The sequence below is a fragment of the Ptychodera flava genome, chromosome 3 (assembly GCF_041260155.1).
Source record: "Ptychodera flava strain L36383 chromosome 3, AS_Pfla_20210202, whole genome shotgun sequence".
NCBI classification, from domain to species: domain Eukaryota; kingdom Metazoa; phylum Hemichordata; class Enteropneusta; family Ptychoderidae; genus Ptychodera; species Ptychodera flava.
Window position 1 is genome coordinate 10344047 of NC_091930.1, and position 27312 is coordinate 10371358.

The following is a 27312-nucleotide window of genomic DNA, read 5'->3' on the forward strand; positions in this document are numbered from 1 at the left end:
TACGATTTACCGGCATCTCGGAAGCTGTTATCCAATTGGTTGGCTGAATCTTTCCGTAATCACTGAATTATAAACGGTAGACTCCCTAAGTTGCTGTGAATAGTGACATTCGACCAATCAGATACACCCTTCTGAGAACGCTGCACATTAGCAAGGCTTTACTACCGATGTGCAACTGGCTTCTTTACAAAAGTAATTGGTGCGATTTTTGAGACAGCTGGTGATCCACGGTGATATAAATAAGTATTGACAAAAAAGTACGGCTTAATTCGTCTTGGGTCCTGGGTCGGAAACGACATTTGGACCAATAAAAAGGGGAGAGGGAGACGCTTATCATCGGGGTCGATACATTAAGAAGCCAGAACTTCTACTTCAATTTATAAGTATAAAAGCGGGAACTTTAAATAAGGATGAACCGAAACTGGCGGCGACGGCCGAAAAAGCTTCATATGAACCAATAAACGCTACCAAAATGTTTTGGCACAGTCCGGCTGTGATTTGAAAGCTAAAAAACCCTGTGAACTATGAACATGCATCGAATGCATAAATTTGCTTCACATTTGCAACCTGTAAGCACCTTGTCTGTGCTGTGAGCAAATGAAAGAATTCATCAGTGGAGGTGTTAATCGTTTATTGTTCTTAGTTGCTCGCTGCTACGTTCGTTGCTTTTCCCGCTTGGTGCAAACAATTCCTAATTTGCATTTGTCTTATTATAAATTAGGGCCATTTTGTAGTTTGTGCCATTCTCACCTTACCAACCGAGAAGACTGTTGCCAGCTAACATCATGCCTTCCAAAACAAGTGGTAAAGCTGCCAAGAAAGCAGGTATGGCTAAATCGTCAAGCAGTGGCGACAAGAAGAGGAAAAGACGAAGGAAGGAAAGCTATGGTATCTACATCTACAAGGTGTTGAAACAAGTCCACCCCGATACTGGTGTCTCCTCCAAAGCCATGTCAATCATGAACAGCTTTGTCAACGACATCTTCGAACGCATCGCCGCTGAGGCTTCCCGCCTGGCCAATTACAACAAGCGTTCCACCATCACCAGCAGAGAGATCCAGACCGCTGTCCGTCTCATACTGCCCGGTGAGCTTGCCAAGCACGCCGTCAGTGAGGGCACCAAAGCCGTCACCAAATACACCAGCTCCAAGTAAACCGTATGCTCGGCATACACATACCAAACGGCCCTTTTCAGGGCCACCACATCCTCCAAAAAGAGAACTACCGCAATCTTCTTTTTTCGATCTTCTTTTATTTGATCTAGGATCTCTGAGGTAAAAAAAAATCTTGTGCTGAAAGGTAGCAGACAGGCTTCCAGTTCCATGTTTGAAAAATGTTTTAAACGGTAGCCTAGTTTCATCGAAGGAATCTGAAAAGACCTGACATTGTCTACTAATTTTGTGAAATTGGTTTGGGGAGTTTTTTACATTACGAGTCACAAAGTACCGTATATACTACGTTTCCATTAACCCGTATGCTTTTTGGACTTATCCGACACAGCAGTTCTGCTACAGAACATTTTTCCCGCCCCCCTCGCAAAAAAAAAAGATTCAGAATTTGTTTTTACAACACGGCGCAGTGTATACCCAGTGTTATTGGAATAGTTGCAGAGGTATTGCTTTCTGAAATGAGATATAACAGTTCTCCGAATTCTAATTAAAACAACATGAATTCCTAAAGTATTTTTCCCAACCTTTCATGTTTGGTCTAACCGAAATGCTACCTGTATCAAGTTTTTATTGAACCTACACACAGGCCTAACGGTGTCCAATGTATATTAACATCCCAATGGTTGTGCCAAAAGATTCCGATTTTATAGCATACGATGAACCCTGACTCGGCATAAACGTCATAGGCTGTGTTTGGTATGGCGAATCATGGAGGTACCTTCATGGGTGAAGCCATTCACCAACATATTGCTGTATTGTCGAATACGCAGGTTTTTGGCCGGGGGAGGGGTTTCCAGTTTATTGATTATAATAAACAGAAATTCAGTTCTAAAATTACTCAAAAAAAAAACCAACAAAAAAAACCTAATTTACAAAACGCTTTCGACATAAAATGGTATAAAGGTGCGCAAAAATGCATCATGAAAACATTTTCTCATCCGCTATCCTGGTCTCCGAGTCATTTTCGCGTAAGCCCCGGTGGTGAACCTCGCTCGTCAACTTATGATAGACGATTGGAGCTGCGATGCGAAGGAGCGACTAATGGGGAATCCAACCAGAACACGAGTTCGCTTATCTCTTTTGCTGTACACAAGCTAAAGCGGCGAAAGAGAGACTGAGAGAGAGCGTCATTTTATTTACAATTTTGAATGTCAGGAGTTTTCGAATGATGCGTGATTAACACATTGCCAACATTTGGCGTCGAAATTGTTCAGTTAATTGTAGGTCTGCACTGTACCGTTTATTGTCCTCGACGTCGCATTTCAGGTTAATTTGTCCTGTCAGCAGTATGGGTATTCCCCTTCCGCATAAGCTGCGGATGTTGCATGCCAGTGTCAAGCTCGTTGTCTACCAGTGAATAATGTATGTAGATCAATTGTTGAACAACATATAAACCATGACGCTCACGCTTTTGTGATAGTCCAAAGCAAAGCATTTTCTATAAACAGCTGGCACTAAAGTTTCTGTATTGAGTGCTCACCTCATGACATTGCCGTAATTTCCCACCACTCATCTGCGCTCACCTCTCATGACCCGCGGCGATGGTTGTCAAAGAAAGGCTTTCTCATAAAGCACAGTCCAGTGTGTGTGTGGGGGGGGGGGACTGTGCGTAGAGCAAGGATTCTGTCCCCTCCTCCAGGCGCAGCCGTTGCAACGGCCCTTTTCCCGGAATTTTGAAATTTCATATCCCTGTTTGATCTATTTTCAGCCCTTCAAATTGTCTTCTTGCCAAATCTCTCATTCAGTGCATGCTGCCGATAATAATAGATTGACATGAATTTTTTTATATTGCCAAGTGCATCCCGCCATATCACAAACACAATCCCGTGTGTTATAGACCCCACCTGGAAGACAATTAAAATTCAAGTCATGATTGTCCTGCTTTAAGGGCAATTGGTTGTGCATGTTTGAACAGCTTTTCGTTTTCTTCTCGAAGCACATGGAAAAACACTGACTGCACTTGTAATGCCTCTAGCTACAATTCTTTCAACCGGTTTCATGATGCAGTGCGTGCTGGGGTATACAAAGCGTAAGTTACGTATACAACTTTTTTAGTCGTAGGGTACACGCAGACTATGTTACTCATAGAACTCTATGACAGATCATACCCTGACTAATATTTTCGTCGCTGATGGATAGAATATACACGGGGTATTATTTGGCATTGCAAATTTGTGTCATCCTTTTATAACAATCCGTTGTACAGCACGAAATCAGTGTGTTTTTGTTGTTTTGAGTGCATATACGGTGTTTGATATAGTCACTGCAATGCATTGTGGGATAACCGGGAAAAGGTATGTTATCGTGGACTGTCTGTGAAAGATGAGACACCAAGTCACACTTTACAATGTACCTTATGGAAGACTTTGCTGGCTTGTAAAAAAATCGATACCCGTCTCTGTAGCTTTGCCAAAATGTCTGAGCAGCAACCGTTTGCTTAGAGACCAAGCTCAATATCACTATCGGCCGAAATCGTACACTCGAATGCATGGCATCTTCCAGACTGAACGATACGTAATGCGAGGGCACTGGGAGCGTCACCAGGATGCCCTCCAACGACGGATCTTTCAGTCTAGGCGTCTCCATTCCTTCACCTTTCAAAAAAGTGTCACAGGTGTTATAGTAATAACGAGCAGCATTTCATAAAATGTTGCGACGCCCGATCTTGTTTTTTGTTTGTTTTGTGTGTGTGTTTGAGAGAGAGGGGGAGGGATGGGAGGGAGGGAGATGCAGAGAGAGACAGACAGACAGAGACCATAGAGAAAACTTCTTCACTAATTCTACTAATTTTAATGATAGGAGCACTTGGTTATGTGAGTGTCGCAATCCCGACAGTTGGTATCGACATCGTTCAGCTCATGGTTAATTATAGGTCTGCATGGTGCCGTTTAATTGTCAGCCACGCCGCACTATGATTTCAGCTTAAACTGTCAACAACAAGGAAATTCCCCTCCACATTGGAAATCTGCCTATGCCAGAGACAACGCGCCCATTGTCATATCCTAAAGCTTGCACGAAGTGGAGGTCACATGTCATTGAATTGTCACGGTTCACAGCGTGGCGTTTGTTACGAATCACCTGACGCTTTCACTTTTTTTGTTCCGATAAGGTGGTAAATGTGTTGTGGTTTTGACTGTTCTTTAAGGAGCTCTTATCTCATGACAACACCGTAAACTCCGGTCCCAGCACTCATCACGTGACCTCACGCGACTTTGCTGCTACTGTGACGTTCGATAAAGAAAGACCTCAAACATTTTGTCCAGCGTCAGGTGCAGTTCGGTGCTTTGGTCCCTCACGTACTTTCTCTTTTAACATTTGTTTAGTCTGCACCATTTTCCCTGTTCAACTTATCAACTTGAATAGTGGGAAGATGTAACTGCAGGCTATTTTTAATAACATTATATTTCAAAATAAAAACGATGACTAAGTATCACCCAGTCACACAGTTCATGTGACGAAACCAGCGTGTATGATTATTGCAAACTTGCGCGCTGTCATAAGAATGGAGCTAATACACGTCCCCCACGACTTTTCATCCGATATCACGACTCGGAGTATGTTTAAATGATGCAAGGTCACACATATGTCAGGGGCTAGCTCGAAAAACGACGCCTAGGAATCGTCGTTTGATTCCGTATCTGTGTGTGTGTCTATGCATGTGTGTAAGTGTAAGCTTATGTGTAAGTGTTTTTATGAATTGCTTGCCAAACATCTCCGTCCCGGAACTGCTCACACTGTTAGACTATCTGTCCCGTTACTGTCTCTATCTGGGTGTTTGTCTCAGTGTGTCACAGGGACTGTGTCTGTGTACCGTACTATACATGTCCCTGTGTTCGCGTATCCCAATGTTTTTTACTGTGATTAAATCCTATTACACGTTCAGTTTTACAACCATACTTGGTTAAGCTTTTCCACGTTTTTTTTTGTTTGTTTACGTTTTATATGTATAATATTTTGTATATTCTTTTCATTTTCAATAAATGTTAAGTATCTCTTGCATGTTTTCTCAGCTTTGGTTTTAGAACAGCAGTGTTTAACATGCATAAGGATGAACCATTAGATCTTTGGAGGGGGCAGTCAAAACGAACAGAAAAAATTCAAAGCAAAACATCAGGAAAAAATATCTTCAGACTAGTTTGCAAAATAAAAAATCAGAACGCAAAAAATGATAAATCTGCCAGTTTACCTGGAAAAAATTGCACATCATGACTCGCTTGGAAAATAAAATAAAAAATTTACAATTGTAAAAAAAATATTAACAATCTGATTGTGACCACCCCAATCTCCCAAGATCCAATGGTTCGTCCCTAATGCGGGCTAGTGTTCTTGTCAGTCAGTCTACTGTATCATTTCGATGCTGTATAAGTAGGAGAGATTTCTCTCAACTGCATTTACAGCAAAAAAGATTCATAAAGTATTTTCTTTTTTTCTTTTCTTGTTTGTTGGAGATTTGGAATCATAGACATCATAACGTAACGTTCACTTAAAACAAGACCCCTGTATGCTTAAAAAGGCAAATATCGCAATGTTTTTTTACTACGGCGATACTTATATTCGAATAATGCTTGTAGAATATATAAAGGTGAAACCGCTTCAATTTACCATTTGTGAAAGAACTGCAGCCGACATTGTTTTCTATTATTTGTCACAAACCCCTTTTTTATACTTGCTCCAAAGTCTTTGGTAATATAAGGGCACAGCAGAATAAATCGATGCAATAAAGTTCAGCAGACGTCGCATCGCGATGATGGTGAGGTGATCGCGAAATCGAAGCACTTTGGATATACTTTGGCGGATCCTGGGGTGAATGCGGACCGGCCCGAGATAAGCCGAGCGACTATCGAGCCATGCCGTATAACCCTTTTGCTCTGTTTGTTCGTGCACGTCCATCGCTTTCAGCAAATTGCGCACTATTATAACTCAGCCTGCAATACTCAGCCTGTTCAGCCTGTACCACAGGCTCTAGAGTCAATGCAGGCGCTAGCCGCCACTGATGCAATAAAATCAGTGGCGGCTAGCGGTTCGCCTGCATTGACTCTAGAGCCTGTAGCCTGTACAGTGTCCTTGCAAGTGCGAGATATTAATCTAGGTCACGTCACGCGTCTCAGGTCGAGGTCCGCCTCGGCAAAACTGCAAGCCCACGCTTTTATTCCGTGCGTGACCTGTCCGCTATTGAGCAGTCTTGCCTCAATCGCGTGACGGCTCTTTCACTTTTGCTCTGACTGTTCCAGTAATTTTATCCTCCGACTTCAACGGAAAACCGGAAAGTCCATAAAATCTAGCCTTGACCTTGACCGGTTAAAGTTCGCTGCCTGTAGGCCACTCAGTGCACACACACACAGCGTCCGTTGTATGTTTTCTATGCGTCTTTGGGGAAAGAAAGAATAAAGAATTGCAATGTAGGTGGTTGATTCAATGTAATCTTTGCATGGCATATTGCATCAGAAACTGGAGTGTTCGTTAAACTTCACTGAAAGTTTTGATGCAAGGACATTGAAGACCGATTGAAGACACTGTATATTCAAAATACCAGTCAAGTAGACAAAACACTGTCGTCTAGTAAACAAAGTGTCCCGTAACAAAATTGTAAGTCGCATCAACAGATACATAAATCCCACACAAAGGAAAGTTTTCAGACGGATTGTATTTCATTCTACTTTCCCCATAAGAATAGGCGTAGAAGTTATTGATGTCTTTGCTAATGATACTCACGGTGACAAAGACTGATTTTGGATTACCTTGTCAGCAACCCTGTGATTTCCTCACAATACATCGGATTGCAGACTGGAGAGTCCCCAGGTATTCAATATTGCCTGTGCGCATGCGTTGCAAAATTCTGCCAATTGAGGTTCGACGGTTGATCATATCTCAAAATAGTTGGCTTTCTTGTTGACTTGCTTTAAGAAGTTGAAAAGACAGGTCTCTGAAAATTCATTAGCATTTCCCCACATTGTTTTGTTGTTTTCGTGTTTCCTTTAGTTTCTGGGTGCGCATATTGAACTCTGAAGCTCGAGTGACGATCGTGATTCGCGTGGGTTTGTGAAAGTTAAATATAGACTAGAGCTATCATGTACATACCATAGAGGAAAGAAATTTACGCACTCAAATTTACACACAAAGAGATGCGAACGACGTCTACGTATGTATTTCATAATCTTTTCTTAAAATATGGAGAGTGCACAGCCACAAGCCGTTGTTTACACTATTAAACTTCGACTAGACTTTGTAGACCGGCTGAATTATAACTTGAGCGTGCGAAAAAGTCATAAAGAAGTATATATTTGGCAGATTCTTAATATTGATACCATTCTTATTCAATTGATGGATTCTCTTGATTACATCCGTCAAATAAAGGTTTTCAGATCAAACCATCGATGATCGCCATTGTCGGATTTCATCATCATTAATCATGTCAGTGACACCATGGCCTTGATTAGATTGTTATCTTCCTTGGACTTGAAAACTCACTTTGAGGCGAAAACGTAGGTGCCAATTGGTCTGTTAGACAAGTTCAGTAACATTTTCTGTGATAATCATTTCAAGGGTGGCTGAATGCGCTGTTTAACTTAGTGCGTTGGAAATTGGTCAGTTCCGGGTACCTTGATTTTCGATATTAAGTCACGTTCCCTTTAAAATGAATACAATGGTCGTAAAATAACGTTGTCCCCGTTTAAATTTTGACGCCGATGCCAGGCATGACGAAATCTGCGTCTTTTCTTGTACTTTTCGCTATTTAAAGATTTGACTGATCAAATCATGATGAAATTATGATACTTGTTTGTCGGGCTGAAAGGAAGCGCCTGACTTCAGTGTAATGGAAAACCCCGCTTGTCGATATCGAGCTGCGCATGCGCCACATACACGATATAAAGGGCCGCGAAACACGACGAACACACAGAACTCGCTGAGAAGAAGAAAAGCTGCAAGAATCCACTTCATCAAGACAAGGGCAGAGATTTCGACGAGATGGACCCGAAGACATTTCTCCTGTTGCTCGTTTGTGGTAGGTAACATCTATACTTGCATGAGACTTAGCGTGGCCGTGCCATCATGGGCGTCACAACTTGTCACTTGCAACTGCGGTCAGTTTGATGGTCAACTATGGGGCGCAAAAGCGTCGACATACAATTATGCTTAGTAGTGAGTATTCTTTCGGAGCTGAAATATGCACGGTTTATTTTCCAAAATATGCGCATAACGTAATTGTCAGTCAGCCGATGAAGTATACCGGTGTGGGAAAACCTTTCAAAATTTAACTTAAAACATCGCTTCTCATTTACAAGTCGGAGGCAGTATGTCCCTATAGAAGCAAATTTATTAAATTACAAAAGTTTTACCCGTTTTCCACATATGACTATGATTTTGGAACAGCACAGTTTGGATTGGTAAGTTCGGTAGAAACTTTAGTACCTCTGCACTGATACTTGCTCAGGTTAATCACTGTCACGTGACAAACATGTGACTGCGAATGCAGGCCACAGCTCTCCTCGGATTTCGCAGGCTGACTCAAGGCCTCGCAAATATCGTTGAGCGGGCTCTCGTAATGCACAATTCGGCGATGACAAACCGTCACGTGACTTAATTAAAGGATTCCTCTGATTGGGAAAGCATTTCTTTTTGTTGATATTTTTTTCAAAAATTTGCATGAAATGTTACGCCGTTCGGGAAGTTCCCCGTTCAAAACTCTTGCTGTATGGCATGCAAGTTCGTTGGGTTTGAAACGCCGTGAGCTTAATTTCCACGATGCTGGCTAAAAGAAATGTAGCACTGTACAGTGTACGTAGTTTAAGTGAAAGAAGGTCTCAGCGGTGTTGGTCTAGTGTTTGCGTTGACTTGTCCTACAAACACTCGTCCCATCATGCATCATGCTACTGGTTTCGAGGAATTAGTGAAGGACATCCCGCGGCACATATCGCAGGAAACTCACCTTCTTTCGTTTTTACTGTACACAGCTGTAACCGGATCTTGCGGGATAACAACCCTGGAGATCGGAACTCGCTACGTGACCCGCTCCGTCGCCACTGTGCTCGCTGAACAGAGAAAGGTGTTCGCCGCTAGCACGTGCGGTCAATTCGTCGGCAACTCGGCTAACATCACAATTCTATTGAATAACAACCCAGAGTGGAACCCAGTGAAAGGAGTTGTGTACTTCTACGTAGTGGATGACCCAAAGAAGGTGAGACTTTTTACCAGCTGTCTATTGGCGCCCTCTTTGATGAATATTAAACTTTGAATCAGTTCTTCTCTCGTACTTGAACAAACAAAATTCATGTCAGCACATGAAGCACTGAATGCACGAGGGATCTTTTCACCACATTGCTAACACAGTAACGCATACCATACTCAGTGACGCTTCTGGTTCCTTTAGTCGAAGAGTCGGTCTTTCCCTAACGACTCGGTCACTGACCAAATAAGAGCTCATACTAGTAACATTTTTGAGCGAAAGTCGTCAATGTAAGGCCAAAAAATTGAATTGTACTGTTCCGATAACAAAAATAGGCTAGGTAGCTCTGCAGGAATTTTTTTCCAAATATTTTTATTTTTAAATGTGAATTTTTCAGGGGTTCAGGGCGATCAAACACTGGCCACAACATTTCTAGAATAATGTATCATACATATAAAAGGAAAAAATAAAATAAAATAAAAGACATCCTCGTCCAAGCAACAATAGAGTTTAGGGTCGGCAGGTAAAAATTAGGGTAGGTCGGGTTATCGGAACAGCACATTTTCTGTTCGGCCTAACCACAAAAGTTATAAACATTCAGGGACAGACCAGTAAATCTTCGGGGGTTCCAAAGTGGTGACAATGTGAGCCTCAAACACATTCAGACCCATTGCTCTTGCAAAAGGGAAGAAAGTGTGTCGGTGCACAAACATCTTCAGAGGATACACTAAGACAGAGAAAAGGTATACTGCAATTGTTATCTTACAGGCCATCGTAATATAAGTTGCTGTATGATAGTTCAACCGTGGGGACTAGTGTACACTGGACTGATCAAAAAGTGCTCATTCCACAGCACCCTGAATACGGAATACGGAAAAAAACATAAGATTGTGTCTCTTTCCTTTTAACAGAGCGAAGATTATGCGATATGTCATAACCATCCCGCCGGAAAGCCAGCCGTGCCGTTCTGTTCGGTCCAACATTGGAATTCAAGTAAAGACCTGTTCATCGTCACAACTGCAGGACGAGTATCGGCTGTGTCCTTCACCGTGAACGTACAGTTCAGACCAAAACCTGTCATGGAGGTAATTATCTAAACACAATACGTCCACAAATTACTTTGTATAGACAGGAATTATTGAGGACACGCTCTAGCATCAAATCACATTGTATACCATCGATCATGCACAAAACAATCACGTGCACTCGACGTACACGCTGATTGAATCGTCGTCAAATCTGATGGATGTAAAGTTTATTCTGCATGCATACACACGCTGCACGTGGATACACACATTAATATGTAAATGACACATTCAGTCTAAATAAACGCGGCATGCTGAACAAGATCTACACTTTCATAGCCTATGACAGTTATCACTAACCCCACCCACCAATATTGTTGTGCCCTTGCGCACAAGCGTAGCTCCCTGGCTTGGCCACTTCGCTAAGCAAAGCATCTCCCACCATTATCCTTCTGGTGAGGGTCTGTGTTAGGGTGTGTGCCTAAGGGAGTTGATCGGGGGGGGCAAAATCCAGGGGGGTGGGGTTCACCTTAAATTTGTAAACTGCAAAGTGGGGGGGGGTCATGTATTTTTCAAACAGCACAGGGGGGGGGGTCACGTAATTTTCATAAGTATCCATCCCGTCAAAAAGCAGTTTCAGTGTTCAAAATATTCTGGGAAATAAAAATGATTCACTGCATGGTTTCATTACGTCATTTAACTGTAAATCTGAATAAAAGTATAATTATATTCAATTTTTGGGTGCAATTTGTAAGAGGGGGGTTCACTTATTTTGACTGATGCACAGGAAGAATTCGCTGGCTCATACCCCGACCATACTAACTGAACGCTGCCTAATGCACAGTGAAATTAATGGCAAAGACAAAAAAAATCATGCCATTACGACGAACGTCAGTTTCCATACCATTTTTGCTCAGCGAAAATGCATTTTATCATTTCAGAAATACTATTACATAGAGCCTCAGATGATGGCGAAGAGAAACCCTTACGTCGTATTCCCCAGAATGAATGACGACATCTACTACCTGTCAGAGATAGCAGAGACCTCCACCACACAACAACTTCTCTACCAAGAACAGGTCATCCTGGACGTTTCCTTCTGTGCCAATAAAGAAACCACCGACGACTACCTCATCCGGTCCATCGTGTTCGGCACCGACGATATCAGCTCTTTCACTCAGCACATCTGCGACCAAGCGGACTGCACCATCGAGGGCACCCACGTGATAGCCTACAACGGAAACCAGTTGCCCAGCAACACCGTCGATGTCACCACTCAGCACGCTCAGTACCAGCGGCTGTTCGTGCTTCTGACGTGCTGGGGAGGCGACTACAACCCCGCCAAGAAAGCCTACGAGTGTAACTATCAGTACACTGGCAGCATCAGACCGAAATAAAGCAGTGTGACAAGTCAAGCAGTTAGCCCCTTTCCTAGCCAAACAGTTTAGCCGAGGCTCTTTAATTCAAAAGACCACAGTACCAGTTGATTAGGACTGCACCATTGGCTCATGGGAGGGGTGGTCAGATGTCTGCAGAGCGCAATACGCCGAGTCGTGAAGGGCGCAAAACAGTCTGTTTTTTTACCACCCATCTCAAAATCTAATGGTGTCATCCACATAAATAACCTTACAATTTACCAAATTGTACTCAGAATCAAAAGAAAATTCAATAAATCCCAAGATGTTGAAAACAAATGTCAACCTTGCCTATTCGGGCATCGAATCATTATGTACAATAATTGCAGCTGCTAACTACACTGTCACGATTTCGAAGGCTATTTTTGTAACGAGTTATTCCGTGCGTACTACACAGTTTAATTCAAAATTTACATATTTCTAGGGCTTTTCATATTACTTTATTTAATTTGATTTTTTCTTTGCTAGACTATTTTTTGTTAATCCATCATGTTGGATGGAAACTTAACTCGCATCGCATTTCAGAAATTTAGCGATTTCTCGAGAGCTTTGGAGAGATTTAGAACGTAATGCATAGTTTTTACTTGTGAAGACTTTTATATCTGGGATATAATGAAAAAGTATGCACAGGAATTCGACATGGTTTTTTTTTGTTTTGTTTTGTTTGTTAGACTAATTTCTGCCCCATTTTTGAGTAAAAAATTGGACAGTACTACACTACAAGTATCCACCCGGCAAACGTACATGTCTTCGTATGGCGTGTCGCGTGCATTGTAGATTTTGGAAGCAAAATGCATTTACACGATTTACAGAAGACATATATCTCAGTTGAACAAACCTGGTGATTTCTGTCTTTGTTGAGCTTTTTTTTTCATCGGACCGCATTAGATTTAGGGCAACGTGGAATGAATATGTCAAAAATGAAAGAGTCGGGTTATGAAGTGTATAGCGCCACCAGCGGTAGCTCTACACACTTCGTGACGCGCTTCTCAAGACAGGTTGTCGTTTCGGATCCAAACTTTTCAGTTATTGATATTAGATGTAAAGATGTGTATGTCAATAAGCAATATGTCCCTTTCTCATAATTCCATTAAAATAATGTTGTTCTGGCAGATAACTGTTCAATAATCCTTTGTATTTCGACGTTTTTATTTCACCTAAACATGCTAGACACTCACTGTACTATTCTCAACACTCATTATTCTCTTTAGGGCAATGACTCTTCTTCGGCATTGCTACTAATCTGCAAATTTCAGAATTATATTCCCGTGTGGGTCAACTATCAAGGTACAGTCCGCTTCGTCGATCGCAACATTTTCAACTATGACTTCGTCAGACTCGGGACTTCTAAACTTTTTGTCATTAGATCGAGATCATACCCTGCAGTACAGGAGCAGAGCGCACTTTTGACATTATCACTTTGTTTGCTTGCCAGCACATATCCAGACTGTGTGGGTGAACGTCGTTCATTGTTTGGCAGCACTTTGCCTCCAGAAGACAATGAGCTTATAAACTTGTCGGTTATATTATGGAAATATATTTCCTTTTACCATCCTCGGCCTTCCTGGTAGAGTCGGTATGCTTTTCCCTCCTTTTACCCGTTTAAAAGTCTCTTCTGTAGAGTTACATCATTTCCAGGATGGTCTGCCATGATAAACATCGTAATGTCACTGAGAAAAATCGGAGGCCATAGATTCATTCCCTCAGTCTGATCCGATCCAACCATCCATCGTTTAACCTCATTGGATCGGGTACAACACTATCCGATTCGGCAAAGGGATAGATGAGACTGCACGGATTTGTCGATCTCTGTGGCTTGATTTCTGAAGCTGTTTTGGCCACGGGAATATTTTGCTCGGCTGCCGCAAACACCCGCGCAACCAGTTCAACTTTCCTCCCAGAAACTTTCAAGTCCCTTTTCGTGGAGAAACTTTTCAGGGCGTCAACACGCCACATGCTGATGGTATCATCATAAGTTACAACATCATCCATCTTGAGAATAATGCTGAAGATAAAATGGCGACGGTTTATTCACACTTTTAAACTTCAGGTCAAAGTCAAAACTAAGCGTACAAGACTATAGGCATAGATAGTACCACGCACGTATCGTAGCGCCGTGAAGGGACCGTGATCGTTGGATGTAATTTGATTTGTTGAACCTTAATTTCTATATAATCATAAATAGCAACAGAAACATCTTGAAAAGCTTATGGAAATACAAAGTGAGTTCCAGGTTATCTTATTATCATTCATAAATAATGAGCGTTAACTCCTCTATTGACTTGTTGGCCCTATTCATTTGCCAATGACGATGGATGAAGTGACCACATTTTCAATTTTCCTGCTGACACGGGGCAGATGTATAGTAGGTGACGATTTGATGGGGTTTTATTTGATTTTATTCGGCAAATATTCAGGAAAACGTTAAAATACAGAATATTAAATAAATACAAAAAAAAATAGATAAAATTACACAAAGCACAACAACACCATTACGGTAAAGAAACAACTGAAAATTACTTGCTCGGCCGAGGATTGGACAAAAAAGTCCTCCGACGATCTGTTTAACGTGGATTTCGGGGTAATATTTTTCAGAAAAATTAGAATCAACACATATTTTCAAATCCAAATGATACATTTATATCTCCATTAGCTTAAACTATTTGAAAAAGAAGATAAAACAATAGATAACTCACCTGGCGAAGGAGCCAGCGAACTTCCGTATTTGTATTTTTTACGTTCTATTGTATGAACGGCTATGGTTACGTCACTGGCGCGGATCCACTGTCGCCACGCGCCACTACGATCTGAGCGAGTAGAACGTTTTCCTAATCTCGCGCTGGCTGTGTACAAATGGAAAGTTTGCGGATAGCAACGCGCGTAGTAACCGGAATTGAGAAAGGGAACCTGTGTAAAGCTATGGGAGAAAGCGCCCTCAGATCCGTGCATTATCTTTACGTATCACGCCCCGGCCCGGTGCCCAAATATGGGCAATCGCGTGCATTTCTGAATTATTTCGATTCTGGTTACTACGCGCGTTGCTATCCGCAAACGTTCCATTCGTACACAAAGCCAGCGCGAGATTAGGAAAACGTCTGCTCACTCAGATCATAGTTGCGCGTGGCGACAGTGGGGCCGTGCAGGTGACATCGGCTTTTATTTCTAAATTCTAGTGAAATCCTGTGTATACTAAGTGCGTGCCTGTTCAGTAAAAATTACCAGAAACTGACAACACGCTTTTGTCCTCCATACACCTCGATTTCAGCCTTGATCTCTGTTGGTCACGTACAGTACGGATGTTGCTTTGCGCGTTCTAGAATTCTGCAGGTAAACAAATGACGTCATTATGTATGTCAATCCGCGACGGGAAGCGGTCATCGTATTACTGAAAAACTTACACAAATGGCGATGAATCTTTGATATCGCACACATTTTTATCTCCTAAACAATGTTGAATATTATGTAAACTACATATTTACCATTTCATAAGGTATATGATAAAACCTTTACGGCCCTGATACGGCTTTTGCGGCCCTTGGTCGTACGGCGTACGAGCCCTTGCATGCTCGGGCCCTTCCGCCGTACGACCTCGGGCCGCAAAAGCCGTATCAGGGCCGTATTATTATTGAGTTTTTCTCAGTTTTCTCTGTCACTGTCAGTCCCTCTCTTTTTCTTCATGCTCTGACTGATCGTAGTAAATAAAATAAATGACTATATAGCCTAACCTGTAGCCTCTTGACTCTTTGTTCATTTTACACTCCATTACAACATGTACAAGGACGTTTATCACTCATATACACATCTTGTAATTAATTAGTCAACACAACTAATTATGCTAATCCGTGGACTTATTAGAGGTTGGTCAACATCGGAAATCAGGGACTTGATACCCGGGATCAAGTTAATGCCGTTCACCTTTGACATTCACGGGCGGGATCGAATGTTTATGTCTTTGCAAATTACGGTCACGATTAGTGTGAACAGGAGGTTGTAAACAGGCCAATGTGTTGACATGCAAACAACAGATTATACGTAACTGAATATAACGGCGAGACCAGTACACTGAGAAACAACGTTTCGTGAAGCCGCGGTGCTTGTAGCAATAACAGGTGTACTTCAACGACTTCAACTGTAATGACAAAGGTACAACACCACGCCACCGCTGCAACTATAACGACGTTATTACTAGGGCTTGACAATTTTTTTTCCACTTCACTCGTCCGTCGGACAAGTGGATTTTCAATTTCACTTGTCCTCACAAAAATTTTACTTGTCCTCCATTTGTAATAATCAGGACCAAAATACTTGCAGCGAATTCCGTAGCGGCTTTCAGGGCTTTCTCATTTTAATAATTTTCGCCGATGTTGACGCGGATTTTTCTCAAAAGTTAACATTGAAGTAGCCCTGCGTACTCTTGTGTGTTCCCGGCGTTATACGCCCCCCCCCCCCCCCCCCATCACAAGAGGCTGTATAACGCCGGGAACACACAGACCTGTAGGCTGTACGCAGGTCAAACATCATTGAAGGTACATACATCCGGGCATATCATACATCGGCTTCCCGTGTTTGGCAAGCATAAATGCCGTCGTAAAAAGATTGGTCAGTTTCTGTCGCTGGTCGTCGTCATTCGGTTCACGCATTGCGAGTGCATGCGATCAGGGTGTTGGCAAGTGAAACCGTATCGGGCTCAGCGGGACCCACAAAAATTTCCACAATCATTGTCCCCGACACGATCTCATCTGTGATGCACCAAACAGTCCAAATGCGGTTGACTATTACGCGTGAGACCTTATCGATTCAACGCGAAACATGCCGCATCCGTCAAGAAAAGCATTTCGCTTTCCCAGTGGTTTGGCAATGATGGGGTATTTGAGACACGATGAACAAAACATTTTGGAACCGTCATATTTCAAGGCCACATATGAAGGCCACTGTGCTTTCCACTTCGGGAGATAACATCTACGGCGTTTTTCCTCATCATAACGCTTATGTTTAGATCTTGTGTCAAAAAACATCGTTCTAATCATCACATCGAGTCGTCGATTCTCTGTTCTCAGACGATCCCACTCACGCTGGCCCTCGTGGCGCCGTCGTAAATCATCACAACGTCGTTTCTCAGAGTTACACAATGCCCATCGTCGTAAACAACGCACCTCTTTACGGCAACAGCTTTGCTTGACTTGTGCGTAGGTCTACGGAGCGGAAATAACGCTCTGGCTCGCGAAAAGGCACAATGCCTTGTTTGCGCTAGTGCAAATATTACCGTAAAATATTCGTATTTACAGCGATCACTCCACAAACTATCTGCCAAAAAAGTTTGTCTACCTCGCGAGGCCGCATAAGTGATTTTGAAGTACTGCACGGTCGGCAAGTGAATCTTAGAAGAACGTCACAAATGTATCTAAAAAAGTCAGTGATTGACATTTAGTTTGTGTGAATTACGACAACGTAGATTGGGCGACACGTGCACAAACCGCAACTTAGGTTCGCGTTGATTGCGCCAGAAGTTGTGTCCATGGCAATGGAACAACACACGATGTCGTTTAGGTCATCAAAAATGTTTTAAAATGGCAAGACGATAATAGGCCTATAATACTTTTCACAACAGAAAAATCTAAAACACTTGAATCTGAACTTTAATGACTAGTTCTGTGGAAGAAACGATCGGAAATAGCGGCGTGTACGACGTCTACGCGAGAACGCGCTATGGCTTGGGTGGCATACTTGCAGTCACAGGGGCTCGAGCTGGGTAGTCTGCTCGCTTTTCGGCTCGATCTATCGATCCCGTAGTCGATATGCCGGCACTGCAACCTAAATGAGTGTTTTAATAGGTGGGCATATCGACTACGGGATCGATAGATCGAGCTGAAAATCGATCTATTTAGCAGACTACCCAGCTAAAGAGTGCCTGTGCATGCGGCTCTGCACTGCGGTCGCCCCATCTAATTACATGGCTGTGCGTACCTAACATGTTGACATCGCAAACGTTTACCGATTCACACCTGTATCGCGTCCTTTTTTGATTGACAGCTTGCAGACCTTTGTTGTGGCCGCTTGCCACGCAAGTTGAAGACAAAGAGAAATACATTCATCGACCAAAATCAGCTTTATTTATGCTCAAATCAAAAAAAAAATATCTATATATTCAATCACTAGACATTCATAGTTAGGTACATGTGCATGGACGCCTAAGTTTCTTCGCCTGTGACCATTTTGGCATGGTTTTTACGGAGCGATCGAGCGTGACGCCACCCAAGCCACGCTTTGCATAAACTAACTCCAACAGGGGGAGGTTGCTATTTATACCCAGCCCTGGCCTACCATTCCTATCTTTCGCGATGTTGACCAGCACGTAAAATCCCTGATAAGTCCACGGATTAGCATAGTTAGTTGTGTTGACTAATTAATTACAGCATGTGTGTATGAAAGATATACGTCCTTGGAATGGAGTGTAAAATAAATAAAGAGTCACAGAGGCTAGGTAACGTTATATAAAATCATTTATTTTATTTATTCCGATCATTCAGAGCATGAAGAAAGAAGAGAAAATGACAGAGAAAACACTGTGAAAATCAGTAATACTTATTGGTCGCCTGTGGTGAATGTAAATGATAAGTCAGTTTATGCCCACTTGACCCTTGGCCCTACCCACAATGCATCGCGCACTTGAAGGTCAGCTGCAGCTGTTAGAAAGGGTCACCTCAGAAATCGTACCTTGAAATGCACAGAAGATAAAGTTGACGCAAAAAGGATAGCAGGTATGAATTGAGATACGTAGTGGGAGTTATCGATGCTGGCTTTTCGAATGAAACGTAAATGAAATCCGTCTCCTTACTCAGCGTCGGCCATTTTGTCCCAAAATTCCGCGCTTTCTCACAAGTTACAGCGGCCTTGAGCATGAATCTCTTGTTTAAATCCTTGCTGGCAGCCAAACCACAGGCTCTTGGCACATTGCTGGGATAATAATCGTATTTAATATGTAGAATGTCTATATTAAACCTGATTATTCAATAAAGAATCACCCTACGCGATATTAGTGTAGGCCTATAGGCCTACATGTTGACTGGCATTGTACGTAAGCTTATGGCTGCCTGGCTCGGGCCCGCCGAACGCACTGCATAATCATCAATGTGTAGAATGTCTACATGACTTCATTATTTATTGAAGAATAACGGTGCGTGATATTACTGTACATGTCAGCGAGCTTAACCGAGGGGCTGTAGAGCTCTGCATGGCTTGGGCCCGGCTTTGTCCGTTGTCCACTGCTGCACAGACATAAACTCAAGGCGTGAAACTAAATCACAGTCCGATTTCATAAATCAGCGAAATCTACGAACTCTGAGCGTTTCCGGTGATAAAAACTGGTCAATGGTCAGGTGGTTGCATAAACAATCGATCGACTGGCTTCTTTTGCCTAAAATCATACCTTACCCTATGCTACTGGCGAGAAATCGTCCTGAAATCGGCTGGGCACACCAACCCAGCGCCGGCCGCATTTGAATAAGCTGCATGCAATGTATGCGCCTGTGCATACAACCCTTGGCAGATGACGTCATTGCTCTTCTCTCATTGGACGCGTATATTGAATGCAGCTCATTCAAAATGGCCGGCGCTGGCTTGGTGTGCCCAGCCAAATTCAGGACGATTTCTCGCCAGTAGCATAGGGTAAGGTATGATTTAGGCAAAAGAAGCCAGTCGATCGATTGTTTATGCAACCACCTGACCATTGACCAGTTTTTATCACCGGAAACGCTCAGAGTTCGTAGATTTCGCTGATTTATGAAATCGGACTGTGATTTAGTTTCACGCCTTGAGTTTATGTCTGTGCAGCAGTGGACAACGGACCAAAGCCGGGCCAAAGCCATGCAGAGCTCTACAGCCCCTCGGTTAAGCTCGCTGACATGTACAGTAATATCACGCACCGTTATTCTTCAATAAATAATGAAGTCATGTAGACATTCTACACATTGATGATTATGCAGTGCGTTCGGCGGGCCCGAGCCTGGCAGCCATAAGCTTAGGTACAATGCCAGTCAACATGTAGGCCTATAGGCCTACACTAATATCGCGTAGGGTGATTCTTTTATTGAATAATCAGGTTAATATAGACATTCTACATATTAAATACGATTATTATCCCAGCAATGTGCCAAGCGCCTGTGGCCAAACGACCCAAGCGAGGCCATTTCAAAGTAACATTTGCGGCATAGATGCACATCTTGCGATAGTGTGACATTCGCCAGTTTTCTAAAATTCCGCTCTGCGCGTACTTATAGCCCTGCGTGTGATACGCCTGTACTAGCCTGGCTGCAACATTGTAGGGGTACGGTGAGGCGGTCGGTGAGTTTTGGTTTTTGCGACCTCGCTAACCCACAGGTTCTCGTAACGTTGCTGGGATAGTCGTTCGAGGCGACCGGCTGCAGGTCGCGACCTGCGGCCGGTCACCTCGAACGACTATCCAAGCAACGTTACGTTACGAGAACCTGTGCGCTCACCAGTAGCGCTACATTGCAGAGTTTCAAATAAGGCCGAGGCTATTGACACGCCCGTGTCAATGGCCAAGTTGGCTATTGCCACGCGCGTGGCAATAGCCAGGTTGTCTATTCCATTAGAAGCAGTCAGGAATAATCGGATGTGACGCCGGTGAAGCTGATGCTGTAACGTCATCCTCATACTCAGGACCCATGAGGCTGAGGATTGAGATTAGGATGATGCCAACTTTATGCTCGTGTGTCGTGTCCAAGGGCAGGTTAAGAGGTTACCATTATATCAATTAAATGAATGACAATAGTCAATGGTTTCTGTTTACATATGGCTGACAAAGAGCACAACAACTATTTACATATAAGATAAGATAATACACTCTGCTATACCACCACCGTGAATAGCAAGCATGCCTTTTGTGTTTGACTCAAATGACGTCACTGACCACAGAACCGGAAGTGGTTATATTCAAATTCTTACGAGACTGGAAGATGATATTTTACGAAATTCGACCATTGGTGGTGGGGAGTCAATGACTGTTGGCGATTTGAACCGACCGTCAATCAAGCACTTGTATAAAGTCTGTTTGCAGGATTAGCAAAAGATGACAAAAGGTTGAGATAAGTTTGTGTAATTGATGTTATAGAAATCAAACACCATACTGGCCAGGTGTTTGACTTGGGGGAGAGCTCCACTCATGCGAAAAACAGGGATTGAAAATTGCCTCTTTAAATATATACATGTAACACACATGAATGAGGATATCTTATATTTCTAACTGGGTTTCTTTGAAGCACATCTCTTATCTGATAATTACATGACTGGTTTGCAACTTTCAAAATTTATTCTCCAACTTCTCTAGATCTCGCTTTATGTAATAGTATTAATGTCCTATCATGTATGGTTGGCACAGAAATGGATCATGGATGACAGCATTGTATTGAGATGACAAAAAAGAAATATGTTCATTTCTTATCCTGGAAAATACTAAAAAAAAATCGCTAAATTTCACCAAGTGCCCCTTTGATATATGTGTAAAAAAGTATATTTTACAAAAGCTGTCATAAGAAAAAATTTGCAAGATAAACACAAAGTGTGCATTCAGTCTTTGCACAGTGATATCTACCTATTAAAAGGGAAATTTAAAAAGGAAAAGAGAAGTGGCAGTTATTTAGCTTTTTGTTCTCTAGGGTCTATGTTACAAGGTAGATATAATCACAGATAACGATAAAAGTGTTGTCTGTGATATTATCAATATCAAAAACAGGCTATAAACCTGTGCTAACAACACAATAAGAATCGGTCTTTTTGATATCTATAAGTGGTTGAATAGGACACTGCAGTTGATTCAGATGCAATTAAAAAGAGACAAAAGTGGCTAAACGACACAGAGAAACGGGGAATGTGACAACTGCTTTGCGCATGGTGGTTTTGTTCCTACCTTTGAGCTGTATTATACCGGTAGTCTGCACATGCAGCGTATATGTACCGTGCTGAGCAGATATAAAACATGTAACATGAATGTCGTAGTCTTACACAAATTTAAATATAGCCATTTTAATATACGTTTGACAAGTTTGGCATTGACATCAAAAGCACGCATACCAAGGCCATGCTCATTTTTTTGATGGGTTTTATTTGTATAACTACATCGGTCACAAGGTATTTGGAGAATGCTGCCACTGCCGTATTTGGTTTCAGATAGGCATTGCGTCAGACAAGGGTGTTCATGGCCGACATTGTGAGATCCTCTGGCAAGCCTTCCTAAATTCACCAGTCTCATGCCTTCATTCCATGGTATTTGCTTATTTGTGGCAGGAGTCAAGGGTTCACAATCAGCGCCATTGTCTCAAGGTGGAGTAGACCAAAAGGGTTCACAATCATCACCTGATGTCGATGTGTCCACGTTTCTTGCTGATGAATTTTGATACCATTCTTTCTCCACGAATTGCATGAACGTTGCCTTGTAAACATTTTCATGTCATTTTGGCTCTGTTTTCGAGCAAAATTTGCCATTCCATTGTTCGTTTTGGCTGGTCTGTAAGAACATACAACATGGCCGAACACTGTCTAAACATCACAACTTTACATGAAGCTGGGGGTTAATTGTGCACAGACGCATGCGCATTTACATTTGGCGTACTTATCCTTGAACTGCTATTTTGAGTCCCAACGGACACCGTCTGGGGGACTTATATATTTGGTCATGTCCGTGCGTGCTCGGGTCCATCTGTGCATACGTCCATTCACACAGATTTCTCAGCGATGCCTGGAGTCATTTCATTCAAACTTGCCACAACGATTACTACCTATCAAAAGTATCATGTCATACACATGCACGTGAGATCTAATCCCATATGGCGGCTTGACGGCCAATTTTTTTTTCTGTAATTGATGTAGATGTTTCCGTTCACGCAAATTTCTCAGCAATACTTGTTCAAACTAAGTACATCAATTACTCCCTATATCATACATATGCATGTTGATTTGTCTTTTAATCCAATCAAAAGTGGTCGCTTTGCGGCCATTTGTTTCAGGTATTTGACGTCTGTGTGTCTGTTCATGGAAATTTCTCAGGGATACTGGGAGCGATTTCAGTCAAACTTGGTACATAGATTACTCCGTATATCATACATATGCACGTCAATGACTGTGTCAACAATATTGACTTGTTGTCAGCTGATTTTTTTGTCAACGTCACATAAAAGAAAATAATTTAACTGATTCGATTTCAGCTTTGAGCAATTTGTGTTATTAAATGACAGCCTACTTATCACATTTTGTCTCAGAGAGACGATTCAAATAGTGTATATTTTGTAATTTTGCTTTCATTTTTTCCACCAAGATTTTGTTGAAGAAAAATTTAAAACATCTTATTTCATTGTTTGTATGACAGGCTAATTTGCATGATTTCAAGATGGTGGCCAGCTGTACTCTTGTCTGTTAGTATAATTAATAATTCAACATTAAAAACTCTCATTTCTTATACTAGTAAGTATAGCTTTTTCATCGTCGCATATATTACAGTTGTTGTTACTTCAAACATTCCCCTTCCTAAAGCATACACAAAATACTTTATCAAATATCAAATGATACCAATACTAATCCATGCATTTATAGACATACAAGCTTTAACACTTTCACTGCGTAATTCATTGTTATACATGCATTCCTGTGCGTATTTTTCTATGGATTCATTGCCTTATAAATATTGATATAAATGCATGAGCTGTATCTTCGGGAGAATTTTACAGTGAGTATTGCAATATGACAGAGCATCATAAAAATGAACAAAAGGTCATGTGACACATATAGAAGGTCACGTGATCATGGCGGTCATATTGGATTTTACAAAAAAGAAATCAAAAAATGTTGCATTGTTTGTTATTTCAATATATAAATGTATTTTTTTTCAGCGTAACACTTTAAAACTTACTACTTACATTTTATTAACTCAAATTCTGTAGGGGGAACACTACTCTTAAACATATTCCACATAAATGAGGTTAATATGCATATTTATTACAAGTTCATCTTCGAACAACAGGTATCATCTGACATTCAAAAGAGAGATATATAATATATAAGCTTATATACTGGTAGCTAGTCCGATGTGTAATTGTCATTGATAGATTGATGTCGCACAACATCCACAGGATACCCCATCAATGTTTGTGACGTCGGTCACCGACCCTTTGTCATACTTTTCTCTCAGCAAGCTCAGCTTGCCTACCTTCCTGTCTTGCTTGCAATCTCTGTCTTTGCTCAACTGGTTCAGGAACATATTCAAGTTTCGGTATTAGAGTTGTAATTTGAAATTTGACTTCCGCTATCTCCATCGAGTTCAGTTTCACGAACAGTGACAATTAAACTATCACTGTCTAGAATAAGGGCTTATTCAGTGTTAAACTGTGCCGGCGTCACCATTTTTAAATACCCTCTGACAGAAAACAACAACTGATCACAAGATCCTTACAAATTATGGCGGAGAAATGACCGAGTATGGCGGCATTTGTTTACAAATTTGGTGCGCATGCTCATTTAGGTTTGACCTCTACCTCGTACTCTAGGCTAGGCTTGAGGAAATAGTCTACAAACATGATGTAGATCAGACAGTACAAACCAAACGTATATCGAACGCATATAAACGCGTACGCTCTTGGCGCATTTAAGTGCCTCCCGCAGTCTGGTCGTTGGCGCAGAATACGCCTACCCATGGTGAAAGTGTTGATATATATCATGCTCATGAGCTGACAAAATTGACAAGTCATACATTCATAAAAATGAAAAATATGGAAAGAAATGCAAAAAGGAAAACAATAGATAATTCTTTGACACTTTCATATTTCAGATTTTTTATCACTAAATTTCATCCATAATCATAATCTACAACATATTGTGTTTACTTGATGGAATTATCAAGTAGTTATAAATATCCAAACTTTTACATTATAGTCTCTGTCTCAAATCAAGATTTTACACTTTAAACTTTTTAAAGTGGTGAAGGATTCGATTACAATGATAACAATATTACATTGTTTCTGAAGACGTAACTGCACGCATTTTATAAAATGTTTGTCAAGCAATGCGATGCATGATCAAACATACCTTGTGATATGTAAGAGTTGTAATTCTGAGATGAACACTAAATTTACGAAGTTTTTAAAACACACTGATGTATTAACTCTTTCACACTTATTCTATTTATGCTTATATTTCAGAATAGTCAAGAATGCCTGTTGCAAAAACGTCTTTTCAGCAAGATCAACCATCAAGGGAAGCAATGTACAGAAAACATGAGTAAGACAGAAACCTATGTTGAAAAAGGGAAATCCCTCGTCTAAGATAATGGCAAGACTTTCACACGGAAAGGAAATGAACAATATCCCACAGGAACTCATGGAAAGGAAAGGCCATTTGTTTGTAAAGAATGTGGAAAGAGTTTTACACAGAATGAAGACAAGAAATACCCCACACTGACTCATATTTGTCAACAGCAGTTTGTCTGCAAGGTGTGCAGTAAAGGCTTCAATAGCAGTAGCTCAAAGTTCCCATCATGACACAAAACAATGAAAAGCCATTCATCTGCAAAGTATGTGGTAAGGGTTTTACAAGAAGTGGACATCTAAACGTTCACATCAGGATACATACAAAGGAAAAGCCATTTGTCTGCAAAGTGTGTGGGAAGTGTTTTGCATGGAGTTGGACACTAAAATATCACATGAGGACACATACAAAGGAAAAGCCATATGTCTGCAAAGTGTGTGGAAAGGGGTTTGCAATGAGTGGAACACTTAAAGTTCACATAAGGACACATACAAAGGAAAAGCCATTTGTCTGCAAAGTGTGTGGGAAGTGTTTTGCATGGAGTTGGACTATAAAAGTTCACATGAGGACACATACAAAGGAAAAGCCATTTGTCTGCAAAGTGTGTGGAAAGGGTTTTGCAATGAGTGGAAATCTAAAAGTTCACATAAGGACACATACAAAGGAAAAGCCATTTGTCTGCAAAGTGTGTGGGAAGTGTTTTGCATGGAGTTGGACTCTAAAAGTTCACATCAGGACACATACAAAGGAAAAGCCATTTGTCTGCGAAGTGTGTGGAAAGGGGTTTGCGCATCATGAAAATCTAAAACTTCACATGAGGACACATACAAATGAAAAGCCATTTGTCTGCAAAGTATGTGGGAAGGGTTTTAAAAGAAGAGGACTAAAATACCACATTAAGACACATACGAAGGAAAAGCCATTGATCTGCAAAGTGTGTGGAAAGGGTTTTGCACAGAGTTGGATGCTAAAAGTTCACATCAGGATACATACAAAGGAAAAGCCATTTGCAGAAAAGGAAAAGCCATTTGTCTGCAAAGTGTGTGGAAAGGGGTTTGCACAGAGCGGACATCTAAAAGTTCACATGAGGACACATACAAAGGAAAAGCCATTTGTCTGCAAAGTGTGTGGGAAGGGTTTTGCACAGAGCGGACATCTAAAAGTTCACATGAGGACACATACAAAGGAAAAGCCATTTGTCTGCAAAGTGTGTGGGAAGGGTTTTGCAAAGAATGGAAATCTAAAAGTTCACATGAGGACACACACAAAGGAAAAGCCATTTGTGTGCAAAGTGTGTGGAAATGGTTTTGCAACGAGTGGAAATCTAAAAGTTCACATGAGGACACACACAAAGGAAAAGCCATTTGTGTGCAAAGTGTGTGAGAATGGTTTTGCAACGAGTGGACAACTAAAATATCACATGAGCACACATACAAAGGAAAAGCCATTTGTCTGCCAAATGTGTGGGAAAGGTTTTGCAAGGAGTGGGACACTAAAACTTCACATGTGGACACATACAAAGGAAAAGCCATTTGTCTGCAAAGTGTGTGGGAATGGTTTTGCAACGAGTGGACAACTAAAATATCACATGAGCACACATACAAAGGAAAGCCATTTGTGTGCAAAGTTTGTGAGAATGGTTTTGCAACGAGTGGACAACTAAAATATCACATGAGCACACATACAAAGGAAAAGCCATTTGTCTGCCAAATGTGTGGGAAAGGTTTTGCAAGGAGTGGGACACTAAAACGTCACATGTGGACACATACAAAGGAAAAGCCATTTGTCTGCAAAGTGTGTGGGAATGGTTTTGCAACGAGTGGACAACTAAAATATCACATGAGCACACATACAAAGGAAAAGCCATTTGTCTGCCAAATGTGTGGGAAAGGTTTTGCAAGGAGTGGGACACTAAAACGTCACATGTGGACACATACAAAGGAAAAGCCATTTGTCTGCAAAGTGTGTGGGAATGGTTTTGCAACGAGTGGACAACTAAAATATCACATGAGCACACATACAAAGGAAAAGCCATTTGTCTGCCAAATGTGTGGGAAAGGTTTTGCAAGGAGTGGGACACTAAAACTTCACATGCGGACACATACACAGGAAAAGCCATTTGTCTGCAAAGTGTGTGGGAATGGTTTTGCAACGAGTGGACAACTAAAACTTCACATGAGGACACATACAAAGGAAAAGCCATTTGTCTGCCAAATGTGTGGGAAAGG

General features: G+C 41.6%; 4 protein-coding genes across 5 annotated transcripts in view; all 4 read left to right on the forward strand.

Moving 5' to 3' along the window:
• LOC139129530 (uncharacterized) overlaps window positions 1–27312 on the forward strand; it is a 263263-nt gene that overhangs the window by 15133 nt on the left and 220818 nt on the right. The window lies entirely within an intron of this gene.
• LOC139124911 (histone H2B, gonadal-like) lies at window positions 762–1192 on the forward strand. The gene has a single exon (XM_070691020.1). The coding sequence runs from the start codon at window positions 786–788 to the stop codon at window positions 1152–1154; it is 369 nt and encodes a 122-aa protein (XP_070547121.1). The 5' UTR covers window positions 762–785; the 3' UTR covers window positions 1155–1192.
• Window positions 8018–12901, forward strand: LOC139129531 (uncharacterized). The gene is made up of 4 exons (XM_070695166.1): window positions 8018–8172; window positions 9122–9345; window positions 10245–10418; window positions 11300–12901. The coding sequence occupies exons 1-4, from the start codon at window positions 8136–8138 to the stop codon at window positions 11753–11755; spliced, it is 891 nt and encodes a 296-aa protein (XP_070551267.1). The 5' UTR covers window positions 8018–8135; the 3' UTR covers window positions 11756–12901.
• On the forward strand, window positions 18435–26888 carry LOC139129528 (zinc finger protein 227-like). 2 transcript variants are annotated; one of them, XM_070695163.1, is made up of 2 exons: window positions 18435–18531; window positions 24979–26888. In XM_070695163.1, the coding sequence occupies exon 2, from the start codon at window positions 25314–25316 to the stop codon at window positions 26745–26747; it is 1434 nt and encodes a 477-aa protein (XP_070551264.1). In that variant the 5' UTR covers window positions 18435–18531; window positions 24979–25313; the 3' UTR covers window positions 26748–26888. The 2 variants fall into 2 exon arrangements, with proteins under 2 accessions (XP_070551264.1, XP_070551265.1); XM_070695164.1 differs by lacking the exon at window positions 18435–18531 and adding an exon at window positions 23151–23248.

Bases quoted from the DNA above. Each gene is read 5' to 3' on its own strand.
- LOC139124911 (XM_070691020.1), top strand. From the start codon at position 786: ATGCCTTCCAAAACAAGTGGTAAAGCTGCCAAGAAAGCAGGTATGGCT.
- LOC139129531 (XM_070695166.1), top strand. From the start codon at position 8,136: ATGGACCCGAAGACATTTCTCCTGTTGCTCGTTTGTG. The intron at 8,173-9,121 runs GTAGGTAACATC...TACTGTACACAG, and splicing joins TCTCCTGTTGCTCGTTTGTG to CTGTAACCGGATCTTGCGGG. The intron at 10,419-11,299 runs GTAATTATCTAA...TTATCATTTCAG, and splicing joins GACCAAAACCTGTCATGGAG to AAATACTATTACATAGAGCC.
- LOC139129528 (XM_070695163.1), top strand. From the start codon at position 25,314: ATGACACAAAACAATGAAAAGCCATTCATCTGCAAAGTATGTGGTAAG.